The sequence below is a fragment of the Lynx rufus genome, unplaced genomic scaffold, assembly GCF_022079265.1.
Source record: "Lynx rufus isolate CCGP_SWC_20201006 ecotype Redwood Valley unplaced genomic scaffold, mLynRuf1.p SCAF_7, whole genome shotgun sequence".
NCBI classification, from domain to species: domain Eukaryota; kingdom Metazoa; phylum Chordata; class Mammalia; order Carnivora; family Felidae; genus Lynx; species Lynx rufus.
This window is the reverse complement of record NW_025814889.1, coordinates 45,255,787-45,275,646: the sequence shown is the minus strand read 5'-3', so window position 1 is coordinate 45,275,646 and position 19,860 is coordinate 45,255,787. Positions and strand designations below refer to the sequence as shown.

General features: G+C 39.1%; 2 protein-coding genes across 6 annotated transcripts in view; both read left to right on the top strand.

Annotated features, from left to right (window-relative positions):
• STYK1 (serine/threonine/tyrosine kinase 1) overlaps positions 1 to 3,483 on the top strand; it is a 45,456-nt gene extending 41,973 nt beyond the window's left edge. Inside the window, exon 10 of the mRNA XM_047066675.1 lies at positions 1,806 to 3,483. Coding sequence (XP_046922631.1) covers positions 1,806 to 2,010 — 205 coding nt within the window. The 3' untranslated portion in view covers positions 2,011 to 3,483. The remainder of the gene's footprint in view (positions 1 to 1,805) is intronic.
• Positions 3,484 to 10,622: 7,139 nt separating this feature from the next.
• Positions 10,623 to 19,594, top strand: LOC124502455 (protein mago nashi homolog 2). 5 transcript variants are annotated; one of them, XM_047067120.1, is made up of 5 exons: positions 10,623 to 10,862; positions 14,371 to 14,429; positions 15,392 to 15,502; positions 17,467 to 17,549; positions 19,243 to 19,594. In XM_047067120.1, exons 1-5 carry the CDS (start codon positions 10,769 to 10,771, stop codon positions 19,340 to 19,342), a joined length of 447 nt encoding a protein of 148 aa, XP_046923076.1. In that variant the 5' UTR covers positions 10,623 to 10,768; the 3' UTR covers positions 19,343 to 19,594. The 5 variants fall into 5 exon arrangements, with proteins under 5 accessions (XP_046923076.1, XP_046923075.1, XP_046923079.1 ...); XM_047067119.1 differs by having other exon boundaries at positions 10,636 to 10,862; positions 14,327 to 14,429; XM_047067123.1 differs by lacking the exon at positions 10,623 to 10,862 and adding an exon at positions 11,067 to 11,598.
• The last annotated feature ends 266 nt before the right edge of the window (positions 19,595 to 19,860 follow it).

Below are 19,860 nucleotides of genomic sequence, written 5' to 3'. Positions count from 1 at the left end.
ATAAGAAGTCAGGGGAGAATATATTAATATACATTTCTTATAAAATTATTGGTATTTATAAATTTTTCAGCATTGAAAGGGTAAATTTCCATCACCTGAGTTTCACATCAATGAACAGTGACTGTATCAAGCAGATTATAAGTGTTAAATATCATAACTATACACACACACACACACACACACTCACACACATGCATATATATAGTATAATAATACTGCTTGGATACACTGGAATGATTGTTGAAAGCTTTCTTGTTGGCTTTTTTAATGTGTAAAAAGCTGTCCTTTATATTGGGCGGGGGGAGACACTGAACCAATAAAGTATCTGATCTTCAAGAATTTAGTATTTGGATGAGGAGATATCTAAAAGCAATATGAAAATCAACATAAAATGGGAGGCCATATAAAAGAATGATGAAAAGTTCAGACTCAGGTCATAGAGTCAAAAAGACACATGTTCACTCCTAGTCCTGCTACTTTACTGGACATTGTTGACTTTTCTTGAAATAGGTATAATGATAATCCTACCTCAATGTTATTGTGAGGCTAAAATAAAACAATGCATGTTAAGTTCCACTACCATGCCTTATAAAATAAATAAGTTCTTGCTAAATGTCATCAGTGTTATTAAATTGGCATCTTTTACACTGTACGACAGTGAGGAGTGTGGGAGACGCAGTGTGGGCTGAGGTTTTTACGGGAAGGTTGCACAGAAGAATTGAGACCTAAAACAAACCTGCAGGAAATGATGACCATAGAGGGTATTCGAGGAATTGGGCATAGCACCAGCAAAGACAGAGTCGGGTGTTAAAAACCATATCTAAGGCATTGCAAGACACTGACTTAGCTGGAGGAGAGGGTTCAGTTAGGCAAGGTCTCTGAGGCAGAGAAGCTAGCAGGGAGGATGTCGGCTTTATATGGAAGCCACTGTAGGTTCTTGAGAGGGATGAGACATGAAAAAAGTGTCTGATAACAGACATTATTCATTCTTTGTAAACTGGGCTGAAGAGAAGACAGCTTAAGGTGGTAAGTACTTTTATCTAGATTAAGGCAATTTCCTGGAGAAGCTAAATAATAAAAGAGGGAAATGGCCTGGGTTAATGAAAGGAAATATTTAATTAACTAGATTACTCAAAATAATATGAATCATATTATTCTTCTTATTGTATTCTTCTTCTTCTATTTCTTATTTTCCTGGCTTAGTGTAGCTTTTACTGGGAGACACCCTATAGCCATGGCCTGTCATGCTACAAGTTAGTAACATCTAAAGATGAGAAACACTTAACTTGTGAGAGTTTTTGGTAATAGAATGAAAACAACTGCTTTGTCATACCGATTCTAGTTTGAGAAATCCTCAGTCATTCCTACTATAATTTTTTTTTTTTTTGGAGTTTACTTATTTATTTTGAGAGACAGAGCAAGCAGGGGAGGGGCAGAGAGAGAGGGAGAGAGAGAGAGAATCCCAAGCAGGCTCCCATGGTCAGCGTCCCATGCAGGGCTCCAACCCACGAACTGCAAGATCATCACCTGAACGGAAACCCAAGAGTCAGACGCTTAACCGACTGAGCCCCCCAGATGCCCCAGTCATTCCTATTATAAAAAGGGCCCTGATGAGAAGATGATGTTAAGAGATTTACTACTAGGAAAAGAAAGGAATATTATTCCCTGGGAAGAATATGAGAGGACAATGAGAAGTAGATTAAAGAATCGCGGGGTGGTTGTTGTTGTTAAGTTTTACTGGAAGAGATGTGTTCCTCAAATATTTGCCTTGTCAAGGAAGTCGGTTTCTCTTGCTCCCCTTTCAGGTACAATCTTATGAAGTCTTGCTGGCGCTGGAGTGAGGAGAGCCGCCCTTCACTCAAAGAGCTACACTCACGCCTCGAAACTGCCGCTCGATCTGCCAATGACAAGGCTGTGTTGCAAGTGCCCGAGCTGGTGGTGCCTGAGCTGTATGCAGCTGTCGCAGGTATCAGCCTGGAGAGCCTCTCCTACAGCTACAGCATCCTTTGAAGATCCTCGGGCACGAAACATTGACGGGTGATCACAGCCTATTGGAAAGAACTCCTCCAAGGACAGAAAACAGCTTTCTAGCGGGGCATAAAGGGAGAAATAGGACCTTCCCCTACACATTTCCCTGGATACCTGAAGTGATGCGAGATGAGGCTCTCCACACCGTCTACCATGGAGACTGAGGAGAACAGTTTCATCTCTGTTGTCTCAGTCCTGAAGATCCAGGGTAGACGGTGGTGGATAGTAGCATTGCAAAGAAGGGCTTGGAAATCTCCAGTGTTTGTCTGGCATTGCACTCATAAGCTGGCCCTCCCACCACAGGCTGGTTTCCTCTTGAAGCATGCCTCTACCTAACTTATTACAGGGCCCAGAGAAGTTGCAGTCAGCTGAGGGAATAGAAAGCTGACAAAGAAGCTGATGAGAAAGAGAATTAAAAGGAGTATAGATGTGGACCAAGGTCATCCTTCAAAGAGGTGGTGGAGGAAGGAGATAAAGTTCTTCAATCCTGGTCCATCCTTGCAGGACTGGAGGAGGACCAGGAAGGAAAACTTCTGAGCTTCCCTTTGGGTACAGATAGGAGAAAGATGGTCTCCTTTTATCTACTTATGAGACAAGTGAACTCTGCTGGAAATACTTTTAACTAGAAGCTGGAGGGGTCCTTTCATGATTAAGAACATTCAACATCTATTGTTCATCAGACTAGCTTCCTGGTCCCCGTAAGACTAGGGAAACTGAGCCTAGAGAGTCCATTAGGCTGACAATGAATATACAGTTGACCCTTGAACAATATAGGTTTGAAATGTGTGGGTTCCCTTATACATGGATTTTTTTTCTTGATAAATGCAGTGCAATACTGTAAATGTATTTTCTCTTCCTTATGATTTTAACATTTTCTTTTTTTCTAGTTTATTTATTGTAAGATTACAGTGTATAATACATAGAACATATGAAATATGTGTTGATTGACCATTTATGTTTTTGGTAAGGCTTCTGGTCAACTGTAGGCTATTACTAGTTAAGTTTTGGAGTCCAAAGTTATATACAGATTTTTGACTGTGCAGGTGTCGGCGCACTTAATCCCTGTGTTGTTCAAGGGTCACCTGTACTATGTATTTAATAAGTAGGAAATGTGAATGCTTAGTAGTCCAGAAGGTCTTTAAAAGGGTTAGAAAACGATGTCATCTGAGACAGAAGGATGGTAGTTTCTGATTTTCAATCATTCACTGATGTACTGTGAAACTTCATTAAATTAATATTTATTGGGTAAAAATAGGATTTTCTAGTATATAGCTGCCAAAATCTCTATAATAGGGAGCATGAAAGTAAATAAATGGAAATTAATGTCAACAGAAAAATTCAAGAGATAATCTACATTGCCAGAACACTGATTCCTCACGTGTAAATGGGGATAATACCTACCTCACAGGGTTGTTGTGAGGACTGAATGAGAATATATATATTTGGACAATATTTGGCACATATGTGCTCAATAAATGGTAGTTTCGTTATTTTTTCCCTTCCTACTCATATCTATTTCATTTAAAATCTGCTGTAGCCAAAAGGAGAACCTCAGTCTGCCAGCAATACTGCAAGGCAGGACATGCTTAAAGATGGTATGATACGGGGACGCCTGGGTGGCTTAGCTGGTTAAGCGTCCGACTTCAGCTCAGGTCGTGATCTCACGGTTTGTGGGTTCGGGTCCCGCATTGGCCTCTGTGCTGACAGCTCAGGGCCTGGAGCCTGCTTCAGATTCTGTGTCTCCCTCTTTCTCTCCCCCTCCCTTGCTCACACTCTGTCTCTCCCTGTCTTTCAAATAAATAAATAAATGTTAAAACCATTTTTTTAAACAAGTCTCACATGACTAAAATAATGAGGTCATCGTTTTTGTGTGAGCTTCTGGATGATAGTAGCCTCCTACTGTTTAAAAATACTGAAAATATCACGATGATGACAATTTATCTGAACAAGTTATCTGTGATTTTAAAGAATATTCTGGGTGCTCTGGAGGGACATCTAAGGCTGCCATAGGAAACATAGCTGGCAGCTGAAAATTTTGTAGAAGCTGGAATCCTGATGGAGTCATGATGAGTCATTCAACTGAATAATGATTCTTGCATCTGTAGGAATACCACAATGATTCCTCAGGATTTAAATGGGTGTTAAGCTGCAACAGGGAGAAGGGAGATAGAGTGGCTTGGCACAAAATGATAAAGTCCTATGGAATCTCGTTGTTTCTTGCCTGTTCACATAAGTCAAATTTACAAAATACTTATGTATTTATGCAAATATTTTTAAAAAGGTGAGTGTTAGGGCCAACTGTGCCAGGCATTGTTCTAGATGTTGGATAAAACAAACAGAGGGCTTTTGATTACAGTCTGGAAAGAGACTGTATGTATATATTTGTGTAGGCATAATTATAAATTATGGTTAAGCGCTATGAGGAAAAAGTATAGGATAGTAGAATGAGATGTAAAATGAGGGCCTCCCTGAAGAGATGGTATTTAAACCCAGACAAAAAGTGAGGAGAGGAACCATCCAGGAGAGGGACTATATGTGTGAAAACTCTGGGGCAAGGAAAAAAAAAAAGCATAATTTATTTGAGGAACTGCAAATAGGCAAGTGGATGGGGACATACTGAAGTTAGGAGAAAAGTGGTGCATAATTAATGGGAGAGCTGCTCTTTCATACTGCATGTTAAAATATGTTCTGGTAGGAGGGAAATCAGCAATCAGATGATTGCTATTTAAAATTTGATCCATAATTTTATTTGTTTTTCTGGATACAGGTTTGGAAAACTGGATACAGTAATTGTTCATTCTAAGAAAACTGGGTCTTTTCCTCACTTGGCCAGGCACTTTCCAAAAGGAGGATTATATTTCTGGCATTTCGACTGGTCAGACAGTCATGGTATTTCCGAGCTAATGAATGGAAAAGAGAATTAAAATATCTACCATTCAATTATGTTGAATCTGGGCTAGACTTTGTATTATTGTTTTGATTCCCTCCCTCCCTCCCTTGATCCCGTTTTCCCAATTTATGCTTTATTGTTCAAAACAGCCTCTAACACAGCCAGGAACTGAGCGAACATCCACCTGGATACAGTGTCGAATTGGAAGTTGAAAATGTAGTTTAACTTAGAATAGTCTGAACCAGTAGTTTCAAATCATGCTCAGGCAGAACACTAGTGTTTTTCATGGTAGATTTAGATATTTTGTTATTAAAATGGAATAATTTCTTCACCATTTTTAAAGAAAAAGTAAGCTAATGGACAGAATCTTCTTAATCTTAACCTCGCTATAATAATTTTTATTAAATTTTTGCTTTACCATATCTCATTTGAACAAATAAATAGGGCAAGTACAATGGAAAACTGGGGATTTTTAAGTACAGCTTAATTTAGAGACTTTTTACTTGTTTTGAAAATAAGGGTTAGTGGTCGTGCTTTGTGTTAGAAGCATATAATATTGTCATACACTGGAAAAAATTATTAGTTTGAATGATGGAATTAAATATATCATCATGTCATAATAATGTAGCAATAGTGCTCACCATATATGAACATATCTGAGAAACAATGATGTGAAAATTTTGGTATTTCTCCAGGATAGTGTTTCTCTTACTAAAAAAGCAATACCACTGAGTGATTAAAACGACATTATGTTAAAATTCCATAGAGAAGGTATTATAGAAGAGAGAAGAGAAAGGTGGGTGGATGGAATAAAGGCTGAAATAGACCATCTCATTCTGACATTAAAAAAAAACTTTAGGGGCGCCTGGGTGGCGCAGTCGGTTAAGCGTCCGACTTCAGCCAGGTCACGATCTCGCGGTCCGTGAGTTCGAGCCCCGCGTCGGGCTCTGGGCTGATGCCTCAGAGCCTGGAGCCTGTTTCCGATTCTGTGTCTCCCTCTCTCTCTGCCCCTCCCCCGTTCATGCTCTGTCTCTCTCTGTCCCAAAAATAAAAATAAACGTTGAAAAAAAAAATTAAAAAAAAAAACTTTAAATTACCTTAGACTGCTGTTTTAGATTATATAATATTCTTGATTTATTACTCTGGTCCATTTAATGGAAGGAGATAGTCCTGGAAGCTTTTGTTCTGTAAATACAAAAGTAAACTATTCAAAAGCTACTGATTAAGAAAAGAAAAGAAAAGAAAAGAAAAGAAAAGAAAAGAAAAGAAAGGAAGAGAAGAGAAAAGAAAGAAGAGAGGAGAGCAGTCGAGAGGAAAAGAAAGAAAAGAACAACAAAAAACCTGTGCTCTCTAGTGTTTATCTCACGAAATTCATAACATATTTCTGAAAATTATAAGTAGGAATAACTTGATAATTTTAAATAGTGAGGCAAAAGGCAAAAGAAGTGTGAGGATAAAGCAGATTTGAGAGACCAAAAAAAGAAAGAGTTTTAGATGCAGGGAAAATCAGAACGTTTAAAAAAGACTAAATTAACACTTAAGAAATAACCATCTCTGACCATAGCCCTCTGACTTGATTCATTACCATGAAGCTGAAAACAATAAACTTAAAATTCATTATTTTATCAATGAATATTGTGTATTTGACTAAATCATGAAGTCTTATTTTCAACTGGAGTTGGAAATAAAATGTGTATTTCTTAACTGCTTCAGAAGGGTCTTTTAAAGCTAACCACAGATAGGTTACGTTAGCGAAGACAGAAATAATTCTTTACTTGGCTTCCTTTAGACAGCCCTAAACATTTATTTTCATAAATGAACTGTGGTGATACTAGTAAGTATGCTCTAATTTGAAGCCTACAGCAACTGGGATTCAGATTTATCAATGTTTGAAAAATATTTCCAGCCCAACTAAAAGTGTATGAAATGGTTCTTATGTAACTTCACTGTCCAACATGGTAGCCAATAGACGCATGTGGCTATTTCAGTATTATTTTAAATTCATACCCATGAAACCTTTAAAAAGAAAAAAATTCACTCCCTATTCTCCCTAGCCACATTTCAAGTGCTCACAAGCCATTCAGAACATTTCCACATCTCCGTCGTATACCATCCAAGAAGACCACTTTGCAATGCTTATCATGATACAAGAGAGAATGACACAAGAGATTACTTTTTCATATATAAAGGATTAAGTGAATATATTTGCACATTTCACCTTAAAAACCGACAGGGGTTAGAAAAGATTAGTCTTTAGCGCACAAGTCTTTTTAGGGGATTAAAAACAGTAATTGGCCTACAGATAAAGATCTTACTACCGCATTCCACATGCACTATTGGCATAGTCATAGTTCTGGAACCGGTAGCTCTCTTACGTAAGCATGAAGATGAACATTGGCATGTGAGCCAAAAATCTGATGGATATGTACTGGGGAATCTAAATATATTGAATGAGGCTCCCGGCACAACAAACAAACAAACAAACAAACAAACAAACAAAACAACCCAAATGGATTATTGCCTATATTTTCAGAGATACTATGGAATATGTGGTCAGATTTCTATGGGTTATTCTTGTAGTAAGTACAGTGACCAACTGATCTCGGTTTGCCTGGGTCTTTGCAGGCTTTACAACTGAAAAGTCCCACATTGCAGGAAACTCCTTAGTCCTGGGCAAACCAGAACAGTTAGTCACCTTAGTGTTAAGGGATAGTGCTTTATGTCTCTTGTATATTTTCCATAATGGCAGCAAATAACAGGAACTGAATAACTTTTCTATATTAACATTTATACAATGGTTAATATAGATTTCTACATTGACAGTTATATAAGTGTTAATATAGACTCAACATAATCTGGCCCAGTCTGCCTTTCTAGTCATTCCACTTGTATGAACTTTATGTTCTTTTTGTTTGTTTGTTTTTAATTTTTTTTATAATTTTTTTAAACGTTTATTTATTTTTGAGACAGAGACAGAGCATGAACGGGGGAGGGGCAGAGAGAGAGGGAGACACAGAATCAGAAGCAGGCTCCAGGCTCTGAGGCATCAGCCCAGAGCCCGACGCGGGGCTCGAACTCACGTGACCATGAGATCGTGACCTGAGCTGAAGTCGGACGCTTAACCGACTGAGCCACCCAGGCGCCCCTGAACTTTATGTTCTAACTATAGTGAAGTGTTTGGCTTTCCAGAATCACGCACTTTCATACCACTGTGCCTTTGTTCAGGCTATTTTCTGCCCTGAATGCTTTCCCTCCCTTTGACCATACACTGAACTTACCCAACAAGGTCCAATTCAGATCATACATCTACACAGCCTTCCTTGATACTTCCCTTTCTTCAATTTCCCCTATTCCCCAATAAAGTGGCTTGCTTCTTCTGCTGTACTACCAGCATTTAAAATTTGCTTTCTTGGGGCGCCTGGGTTGCGCAGTCGGTTAAGCATCCGACTTCAGCCAGGTCACGATCTCGCGGTCCGTGAGTTCGAGCCCCGCGTCGGGCTCTGGGCTGATGGCTCAGAGCCTGGAGCCTGTTTCCGATTCTGTGTCTCCCTCTCTCCCTGCCCCTCCCCCGTTCATGCTCTGTCTCTCTCTGTCCCAAAAATAAATAAACGTTGAAAAAAAATTGCTTTCTTTTCTTTCTTTTTTTTTTTTTAACAACAGATAATCAAGTTATTAAAAAAAATTGATTTAAGCATCTGCAGTGGTGAGTTCACCCTCAACTCTTGGCTCAATACTCTTGGAAGTAATCTTGTTTAACAATCTCAAAAGGACTGTGCAAATCAATGAGTCACTTGTAGATCCTCATCTGAAAATGATCCTGAGTCTTAGAACCTTCACCACAAGGAGTTTTTCTTGTGGTGAATCTAGCAGGCATCTGAACTGGTCCTTTCACTTTGAGATTCTTTCCCTTTGCATCTCTGATCAAGTCAGCATATACCTTCTCCAAAGATTTTAAGTTGTGTCTGGTTATAATAATTCTAATTCAGTGAACTGCCACCTCTGGTTCCACGGGTGTCTTTATGGTGTCTTTAAAAGCCATGGCTGGGGGCGCCTGGGTGGCGCAGTCGGTTAAGCGTCCGACTTCAGCCAGGTCACGATCTCGCGGTCCATGGGTTCGAGCCCCGCGTCGGGCTCTGGGCTGATGGCTCGGAGCCTGGAGCCTGTTTCCGATTCTGTGTCTCCCTCTCTCTCTACCCCTCCCCCGTTCATGCTCTGTCTCTCTCTGTCCCAAAAATAAATAAACGTTGAAAAAAAAATAAAAAATAAAATAAAAAAAATAAAAGCCATGGCTGTGGTGCGGCTTCTTCATGACTGGTTCCTTGGAGAGAGCTAACAGCAGTGAGCTGGGAACAGGAGCGGGCAAGTCCAAAGCTCCTTTGTAGCTGCGACTGTATCTTCCTCAAAAGAGCTAAAAATATTCTTGTAATATTTGCTTCCTTGTGCTAATATCTGACTACATGTTTGCTTTCTTTTCTAGACTAAACTTCTAAAGGGCTCTATCATTACCAGTGTCTGTCCATTTCTGGCACATAAGAAATGCCTGTATGTTTTTATAAATTAAAAAAAGTTATTGTTTATTTATTTTTGAGAGAGAGAGAGAGAGAAGACAAGTGGGTGAGGGACAGACAGAAAGGGAGACACAGAATCTGAAACAGGCTCCAGGCTCTGAGCTGTCAGCACAGAGCCTGACGTGGGGCTCAAACTCATGAACTGTGAGATCATGACCTGAGCCGAAGTCCGATGCTTAACCCACTGAGCCACGCAGGCACCCTTGTTTTTATAAATTTTAAAGCTTATTATATTTGTATTATCTCATTTGATCTTCTCAACAAAGATTGACAAAGTTGATCATAGGATATTCATTCAGTTGGTGAACAAACAGGTGTGGACAGTGACTAAGTAACCAAGGTTAGTAGAGCATAAGTGATGGGAATGAATCGCAGGTCTTCTGACTGCCACTCTTTATTTTAAATACTGCTGAGGGTTAAAGGTCACCCAGCAGAATTACTCGGTTGGTAAAAACAGGGTGATCAATAATATTTGAAAAGTAGACTCCGTAAACGTTCCCCTTGTCTTTCCACCTCCTTCAAAACCCATTCCACACTGGAGCATTCTTTCCCCTCCCCAATGTAATTCTTTTCTGGTAAGAAACGTGGGCTAAACCATTTGATCTTCAGTCAAATTGCCAAAACTCCACAGGCTACTAAAGATTAACCCTTGCTGAATGGTACACGTTTTACTATTAAAAGGAACTCTTTTATACCGTGACTTCAGGGATCTTTAGTTTCAATGTGTCTTTCAAATTTCATACCTCTTGTTTGATAAGCTTCTAGCTGTGAGCTAGCTAGCAACCGTGGTGCAAAGGGGGAAATCTCCGGTTAGGAATCTAACTGCAGGAAAGGGTTGTAGTCCAGGTCAACCATTCGGATTCTGGCTTTATCTTTCCTCACTCCACCAGTGAAAGGCGAATTCATGCCACACCCCCCTCGTGAGGGCAGGGTGCCACGAGAATTAGAGACCCGAAAAGTAAAAGCGACTTGCAAACCTGAATTCTCAGCCCATAAAAAAATACTATGACATTTTCACACTTCTGTGTTTTGCTTGTAGCACACGATCTACTTAATTTTGCAAAAAAAAAAAAAAATGTTCTTCCAACCTTGCGAAACCAAGTTCAAGTCTCCCCAGCGCCTCCGAGTCTCTCCCGGGAGAACCCGCCTTCCCGCTTTCCTCGGCTCACCGGGGACCAGAAAGGCACGCCCGCCGCGACGCTTTTACCCTGGGCGATGACGTCACTACCAGGCGCCGGGCGGCACGTCGGCCAGGCCTCGGGCGGGCTTCAAGGGGACGAAAATGGCTATGGCCAGCGATTTCTACCTGCGCTACTACGTAGGGCACAAGGGCAAGTTTGGACACGAGTTCCTGGAGTTCGAGTTTCGGCCAGACGGTGAGCAGGGGAGCGGCGCCGCCGCCGAGCGCGCTGCGCGGCTGGGGGAAGCGGAGCGCAGAGGACGCGGAGGGGGCGGGGTGGGCTGAGCCGTCCGCGGTGGGCTGGCGAGCCTGCGGTGGGGGCTGGGGCCACTAGAGCCGAAATACACACGAACGAAAGTCTATCCGAGGCGTACATTGGTTCCGTGAAGAAAAGAAAATTGATCGGTGTAAATTAATTCAGAAAAATCGAACCCTGCCAGATACTGAAAACTTGGGGGTAAGCAGAATCCTGCATCCAGCGCACCGGAAGGGACCTGAAAAGGCATCTCGTGTACTTGACGTCATACCTGAACATTTTGAAGAACATCCCATCGTGCCGGGGTCCAAGGGATGCTGAAGGTCTTCCGGTGACCAGTTAATTTTCGGACTCCCCATTCAACCATTGTATTCATCCAGGCCCTGCCTCTCAAGCCACATGTGTAGGAAAAGGACCTGCTCAGAAGAGGGGAGCTCTTCAGTGTAGAAAAATGAATGTAATGATGTGTTTAGGGTGCTTAAATACAGTTGTTTCCCATAGGATGCGTTAAGAATACAAAAGAGGGGGATGGTTAGGGCTACGTGTAGGAGGCGCCAAGGAAAGCTTCCTAGAGAAGGTAACAGTTGAAATTGCAGCTGGTGCGCAGGGCTACAGGAGCACTTGTCTCCCGGGTTCCCAAACAGACCAAATCGGAGGCTCGTTGACAAATCCAAAGGTAGAGAATCTACTGATGGTGAAACAAGAAAGTTTATTTCAGAGAGGCCAGCACCGGAAGACAGCGGACTAGCTTCTCAAAGACGTCTCTAAAATGCCAAAAATACTTCCAGGTTTATGTAAGGAAAACGTGGGGCAAAGGTGGGTGGGTTCTGTGCCGGTGGACCTTGAATTTTAAATTGATCATTGTCTTGGATTTCAATCCCTGGTGAGGTCTTGCTGGCTCCGGGCAGTCCTTGTTGCTTGAGGGGGTAGTTTTGGTTCCCATTAGGAGATACTTTGCCTTTAGGGTCTTCTGCAGGAGCCAAGACCAGCTGGAAGGAGGAACCTAACTAAAAAGTTTGAGATCACAATGGAGGCAGCTGAAGCCCTCTTTCAAGATGAGGTGTTTTTTTTTTGTTTTTTTTTTTAGTTTTTTAACATTTATTTATTTTTGAGAGAGACAACGAGAGAAAGACAGGGGAGGGGCAGAGAGAGAGGGAGACACAGAATCCGAAGCAGGCTCCAGGCTGTGAGCTGTCAGCACAGAGCCCCATGCGGGTCTCGAACCCACAAACTGAGAGATCATGACCTGAGCTGAAGTCGGAAGCTTAACCGATGGAGCCACCCAGGAGCCCCAAATGAGTCTTTAAATGAGAATAGGATGTTCTGGGCCTGTGAGGGAGAAAAACATTCAGACTGCTGAAAACAGCATGAGCAAAGGGTGAACGGTCTGCTGCCGTGTAGGTGCAACATAGTCTATCTTTTGACAGCTCCGATTCTCTCTAAAGAGAAGTGTTACTGTATACTGAACTCTCCTGGCAACCTGGGCAGTCCACCCGCCTAGGCTTTTCCTTCTTTGAATGTGTGTTATGTGCTGGGCAACAAGTAAATACAAAAATTGAGGATACAGTAATGAATAAGACTCTTTAATTTCCATGAAGGAGTTATGTCTTGGTGGGCGACACAGACATGAAACTAGCCATAAAACAGCGTGGATATTAAGTGGTGCGATATGTTTTGGGCAAAGTTCTGTGGGAGTGAAAGAGTCGAGAAGGGTCACGTGGGTCGGTTAAGTGTTTGACTCTTGATCACAGTTTAGGTCTTGATCTCAGGGTCGTGTGAGTTTAAACCCCATGTTGGGCTTTACGCTGGGCGTGGAGCCTACTTTAAAAAAAGAAAAGAAAAAGTAGAGAAGCCTCGTATATTAGGAAAGAGGAAGATAATCAGACGTTGAAGGAAGAACTCAAGGTAACTACAGCCATGCAATTTAAAAACTGTAATCACTTTATTCTCCCTTGTTCTCCCCATGTCTCTTCTCAATTTAGCTAAGGAGCCAAATTTACCTGAATGTTCCATCTATTCTTTTTTTAGGTGATAATCTTCTTAGTGTCTTTGCCTGTGAACAGCTTTCAGCTTGCCTATATCCTGTTTAGCCAGTCACGTAAATTAAGCAGTCTGATATTATCAGGGAAATTTCATGCCAGGACGGTGGTTCTCATCCAGTAATCTGCCATCACACCATTCCACATACTTCCTTAAGTAGTGAGGGGATCACCTCATTAGGGTAACATCAGAGATCAGGACCATATTACATCTGTCCCTGAGCAACTGACTACAGCCATAAGGAGAAGCATGCATCAGGGAGTACAAAAGTCAACGATGGATTAAAATTAACTATAGGTCAGCTAACAAACTGGCCTACTTTTTTATCTAGAAGCATTACATAGCATATGCATCCTAGTGACAGTGCTAAAATATTAGCATTGCCATATTGTATAGAGAACATTTTGGAGTAGTAGGGAAAGCGTGAGTATTGAAAGAAGGTGGATCCAGATCTGAATCTTTGTGTCCCTGGGCAAATAACTGAACTCTGTTTCCTCAACCATGAATAGATGAAGCACCAATTAGATTAAATGCTCTGGGTAAATCAGTTAGGACCAATGAAGACATAAAACATAGGCTTTAAAAGAAATGTTAGTTCCTTTTTCAGATTCCCTGTCTAGTTCATGATAATAGCTTAAGCAAATGAGCCTTAAAAGTAACTCTCCTAAAGGACGTCTGGATGCCTCAGTTGGTTAAGTGTCGGACCCTTGATCTGGGCTCAGGTCATGAACTCGTGGTTCATGGGACTGAGTCCACATTGGGCTCTGTGCTATCAGCTTGGGATTCTCTCTCTCGGCCCCTCCCCAGCTTGTGCTCCCCCGCCCCCAATAAATAAATAAACTTTAAACTTTAAAGGCCCTCCAATTATATTGAAGGCATGAAATACTTATTTATTTATTGAAAAAAATTTTTTTAATGTTTATTTATTTTTAAGAGAGAGAGAGAGAGATAGAGCATGAGTGGGGTCGGGGCAGAGAGAGAGGGAGACACAGAATCTGAAGCAGGCTCCTGGCTCCAAGCTGTCAGCACAGAGCCCGACTCGGGGCTCGAACTCATGAACCATGAGATCATGACCTGAGCTGAAGAAGTCGGATGCTTAACTGACAGAGCCGCCCAGGTGCCCCAAAGGCATGAAATATTTAAAAATTATGTTGAATACTTAAAAATTCTGTTGAAGGTATGGAGTATTTGAAAATGACTAGCTTCAGCTTTAGCTTTTTTTTTTTTTACCAGCAAATACAGATCTAGCATTGATCTTATGCTAAAAAGGCAGAAACTATTAATAAAAAAAGTGGTAGTATAAAATGGTCTTTACCTTCAAAATTGCTTACAGTGTCATTTCTTTCTTTCTTTATTTTTTTTAGCAGTTTTTGCTGTTATAGATTGAATTTTTTTCCACTCCCCACAGGAAAGCTTAGATATGCCAACAACAGCAATTACAAAAATGATGTCATGATCAGAAAGGAGGTAAGTTCTTTTTGAATGTCTAATTTTTTACATTTAGACCATTTTCTTCAGATCTTTTTTGAATTTACAAAACTACATCTAAGGCTATATTACTATAAAGAAGCCACTTTATAGATTGAAAAGGGATTCTATTTAAATTAGATATAACTATTTAAATTAGATATAACTATTCTATTTAAATTAGATATAACTGTAGCATGTGTAACATCAAAAGAAGCAATCTGAATATATTAAATTGTAGACCCACCTTTGAACATATGATTTAGTTCATTTTGTCTTTATGTCACATTCACTATTTAAAACTAATTGATAGTCAATATTTAAACACAATATGCATTTTATTTTTTTTTAAGTTTTTATTCATTTATTGGAGAGAGAGTGAGAGAGAGAAAGAAACCAAGCAGAGGAGGAGCAGAGAGAGAGGGGGAGAAAGAGGATCCAAAGCGGGCTCTGCCCTAGCAGCAGAGAGCCTGGTGCGGGGTTCAAACTCATGAACTCCTGAGATCATGACCTGAGCTACCCAGGTGCTAAACACAGTGTGAATTTAAATAAAAGGCTCAAAAGTTAGGGATAAGAAAAAGTTCAGAACAGTAGCTGTGATGTTTACTTGTATTTGCCTCTGTTCACCTTATAGATTTTCCCTGATCACCATTAACCACTCAGGTAATTGAGTCCCATGTTATGAAGTCCAGAATCCAGGGTTTTAAAAGGAGGCTAGTGTAAATTACCTTTTTTTTTTTTTTTTAAATTTGGAGACAAATGTATATTCAAGGAAAGGGCAAGAGAATGAAGAAGAATCCTATGGATGAGTGATTCTCCCCCACCTTGTAATTTTGGAATCAGCATTCGATTCTTCCCTGATACTCCCTTTGAATACTTAGTGTTTGTAACATTGTATGATTATTTCATTCTGAGTTGGGGGAAGAAATAGACATGAGATTTTTACTGGAACTTATTTTCAGGCTTATGTACACAAGAGTGTAATGGAAGAACTGAAGAGAATCATTGACGACAGTGAAATTACAAAAGAAGATGATGCTTTGTGGCCTCCCCCTGACAGAGTTGGCCGACAGGTTGGTGTTTAGTGGTTCTTTAAATGCATACGTCTTAAAAGTTGGTAATATAATTAATTGTTACGTTTCTCCTTATGTATTTAGAATAGACCATTGGTTCTTTGGTTTTCCATTTAGTAGGCACCCGGTAAATCCTGTTTAATTTTGTTTCACTTAGGCTCATTTCCTGTGCTACCTCTGAGTAGTAAAGGAGTCAATGCCTAGCTCAAGATTTAGACCTCTTTCTGACCAGTCCTCTCTCTAGCCTCCCCAGTTAAAGCTATGATGTTTTCACGCTATTATGAATAATTTCTATTGTGTATTACTTCTATTAGGAATAAGTACAGTGTTTGTTAAATTCAAGACAGGATTCTTATTGACTGTAAAATTTACTTTCTTCATTTTTATAACTTTGAGAACCCTTGTTTGCATCCTTATGCCCAGGAGAGGGATTTGATTGGTGTCTTTGTTCGAACTGACCATTGCTTTTGCCTCATATTCCCTTTAGAGTAATTAATGTTTCTCAGAGGGCTTGTGAAGAACTTTGAAGGTTTCATTTCACTCTGTAAAAAGATAGTTTGATTGGGTCTTTTCAACTCTTGAAGACATGAGATACAATTCCTGGAGGAAGAAACAGTTAATTTCACTTTTTTATGTTCCTAAGAATTATACTTTATGTCACCTTCTTTGACTTTATATTACTTTCTTCTAGAAGAAAATGTGGAGAAATCGAATAGATGCTGACATTCTATAGCAGTCACTTAGCTCTTCTGTTTAAAGAAACATTATTTAGGAAAGCAAAGGTAATAGTTAACAGTATTTATTTTATGCATTGAAACACTTTTAAAAAATAAATTTAAATCTCAGTTTGCTTTATGCAATGGGTACATTTGTACTAAAAAACAGACAACGGCAGTAAACCTTTTATCTCTTTTAGACTCTGGGAGAACCCAGTATTTTATGTACCCACTTGATGATATGTTTATGTTTTGGTTAGTGGGGAGGGTTAAGCATGTTCCAGAGATCATCCATTGGATCTTTGAGTCAAAGATTTTATGATTGTTTGAGAGCCTTAGGTAATTCTCCATACTGTGTGTGCCATAAACTGTGTGTAATTAGGTCTTTTGATCAGACATATAGCTGAGATTGTCTTTAATGGCATTTGTTATTTAACCTGATAACATCACTACAGACATAGCCTCTTAATCATTGGTTTTAGATTTGCAGATAAAATATAGAGAAAAACTTATCCAGTAATTATGGCACACTGAGAATGTCTACAGTATGTTGTATTTGTTTTAGTAGTGCTTAATTTTAAATGCTTTGTGAAGTCAAACAAGTGTGAGTCTTTCAGTGTTAACAGCCCAGGATTCAAATATGAGTACTATCACTTATTAGTGGTTGTAAATGTTGATGCTTTTCCCTATGCTTTATGAATCTTGTATTTTGCATTTGTCAAATACCCTGATAAGGGTATTTTAGGGATTACAGAGTATGTTTTAAAGTCCCTAGCAGCAGGGCCTCATACACAGTAGATCCCAAAGTGGTGCTGTTAATACTCTGCATTTCTGGTAGAATGGTTAAGTGTGCTTATATTTATTTATTAAAAATAGGTTTTTACCCATATTATTATTTTTACAACATTGTGCTTCAAAGTTATTTCTTTAGTTTTTACGGACATAAGAAATGTTCATGTGTCATTCATATTTATAGTGTTTTCTTTATGAGATCTCTGGAAAGCAGTTCTTGGTTGATCCTAATATGGGGGACTCCTGAGCATTCAATGAGGTTTTTATTTTACAGACATAGTTTATGTCTAATAGGTCAAGTTCCTTTTCCTTTTTCTTTTCTTTTTTTTTTTTTTTTCTCCTCTATGACTGCTAGAAAACTCGCAGCTACAATTGGGACCTCTAGGTAACAAGAATACAGACGCTTCTGAGATGGAGTTTTATATTAACTACATGAATCTATTTTGTTTTTTTCAGGAACTTGAAATTGTAATTGGAGATGAACACATTTCTTTTACCACATCAAAAATAGGTTCTCTTATTGATGTAAATCAGTCAAAGTGAGTATGTTAAAGTATTTTGACTAAATTGACGTAATTAATTAGAGAGGCTCATTTTAGAACAGTAGCCAGTTTTCTAAGATTATCGGTGGCATCCTATCAGTTTATTATGCAGATGTAATTCTAACTTTTATGTCATTAAAGGCTTGCTATCAAAGTGGTTAGCAGCGTATTTTTGTGATTATCAAAAGAATGTTAATCTGATAACTGTGTACAATAATGACCACGTTGTAATAGCTATTTTTGGTAAAAATCTGGGTATCTTTTTACAGAGTTTAAAAAATCCTTATTGGATTATATCATCCATTATCACATCATCCTCATCTTTGAATTTAATATTTGAAAGAATTTGAAAAAAGTCATTATAACTTAAGGATGGTTTTAGCTTCCTCTGTCTTTCCAACTTTGTTTCCTCTGGGCCTTTGTAGGACATACTGTTGTTTTTGTCTGAAAAATTTCTCTACTTGGAGTTACTTTTCTCTCTTTACCCCTCAAAATGTTTTCTTAGTATTTTGTCCTATCACCCTAAATTGTAATAACTTATTTATTTGCTTTTCTGGCTTGAATATAAACTCCATGAGAACCTTGCTCTTTCTCCAAAGTTAACACAGTGCCTGGCACAGGATAGGTGCTTGGTAAATATATGTTAGAGGAAAGGAGAAAGGAATGAATGTATAGTAACTATTAGATACAATAAAGACCGACCAGTTACTTTTAAACTATCACATTTATTTCCCCACAGTGGTGAGGATGTGGCTGGCGTTCATATCCTAAGTGGGATTTTAAATTGGTACAGTGTTTTTTGGAAAGCAGTTTGATAATTGTGCATCAAAAGGTGCTAGCATTTTAAATTCATCTTTGACTTAGTAATTCCATTTCTGAGCATCTATTTTAGGGAAATACTGTGAAATAATGAAAATGCTTTATTAGTCATAAAAATGGTCATTGGAGTCTTATAATTGGGGAAAAATCCAACTGTTTAACAAAAAGAGAATTGTTAATTAGAAATCATTTGCGAATTATTTTTCATGTAATGGAAAACAACGTTAAAAAGGGTACAAGGAACAAGGGTCCCTGGGTGGTTTATTCGGTTAAGCATCTGACTTTGGCTCAGGTCATGATCTCCCGGCTCATGAATTGAGGCCCCAAGTCGGGCCCTGTGCTCACAGCTCAGAGCCTGGAGCCTGCTTCAGATTCTGTGTCTCCCTCTCTCTGCCACTCCCTCACTCGCATTCTGCTTCTCTCTCTCTCTCTTTCTCAAAAATAAACATTTAAAAAAATTTTTTAATCAAAAGGGGCCAGGGAATGCTTTTAGTTATGAAAATAGAGAAATGCCAAAATATTCATAGTTTTTCTGTAAGGAGTGACATTTTATAGTATTACGAGTATTATTTTTTCTATCTTTATAATTATATCTGCTTTATACATTTTTGCTATGTATAGTTCTTACTTTGATAAGAAAATAAATACTTGAGTATGAAATGAAGACTGGTGAATAAAATTTATATTTTTTGTAGAAAAGATAGAGAAAGGAAATGAAAATTATTCAGTATGTTCATTTTAGTTGCAGCAAATCCTTCCTTTCTCCTGGATTCCTTTGTTTTGTTTTTTATTTTGTTTTAGGAATTAACTTACAAAATTATATGTTTCATTTTAGGAACAAAAAAGTAACTTTTACCTTTTTAAATTTTAGGGATCCTGAAGGCCTTCGAGTATTTTACTACTTGGTACAGGACCTGAAATGTTTAGTTTTTAGTCTTATTGGATTACATTTCAAGATTAAACCAATCTAAGTTGTATGTTTTTTTAAAAGCTGTTTTTATATTTAATTAAGGGATGGGTTTGTCACTTACAATATTGGGATTTTTATAAATGTGAAACTCTTGTTTTGTATGCCCACTGAAAATAAGAAAATACATAAACAGGCTTAATGGTTCTTCTCACTTGGGTCCAAGTGGTTTAGATAGTCCTCACACATATTAAATTCTGTAAATGAAAGCAACTTTTTGTTGAGATTTTGCTCCAATAAAACATATCAAAGCCTGCATGGAGAGTGTTTTTTTGTTTGTTTGTTTGTTTTTGTTCTTTTTTCCAGAAGGGTACGTCTTTTTATTCACTTTAAGATCATAAAGAATTGTTATGGTAGGACACCCTATGGCAGAAGTTCTTTCATGCAGCCAGAGTTTCATCCATTAAAGGCAATTACGGGGGCGCCTGGGTGGCGCAGTCGGTTAAGCGTCCGACTTCAGCCAGGTCACGATCTCGCAGTCCGTGAGTTCGAGCCCCGCGTCGGGCTCTGGGCTGATGGCTC

Bases quoted from the DNA above. Each gene is read 5' to 3' on its own strand.
- LOC124502455 (XM_047067119.1), top strand. From the start codon at position 10,702: ATGACGTCACTACCAGGCGCCGGGCGGCACGTCGGCCAGGCCTCGGGC. The intron at 10,863-14,326 runs GTGAGCAGGGGA...TATTTTTTTTAG, and splicing joins GTTCGAGTTTCGGCCAGACG to CAGTTTTTGCTGTTATAGAT. The intron at 15,503-17,466 runs GTTGGTGTTTAG...TGTTTTTTTCAG, and splicing joins CTGACAGAGTTGGCCGACAG to GAACTTGAAATTGTAATTGG.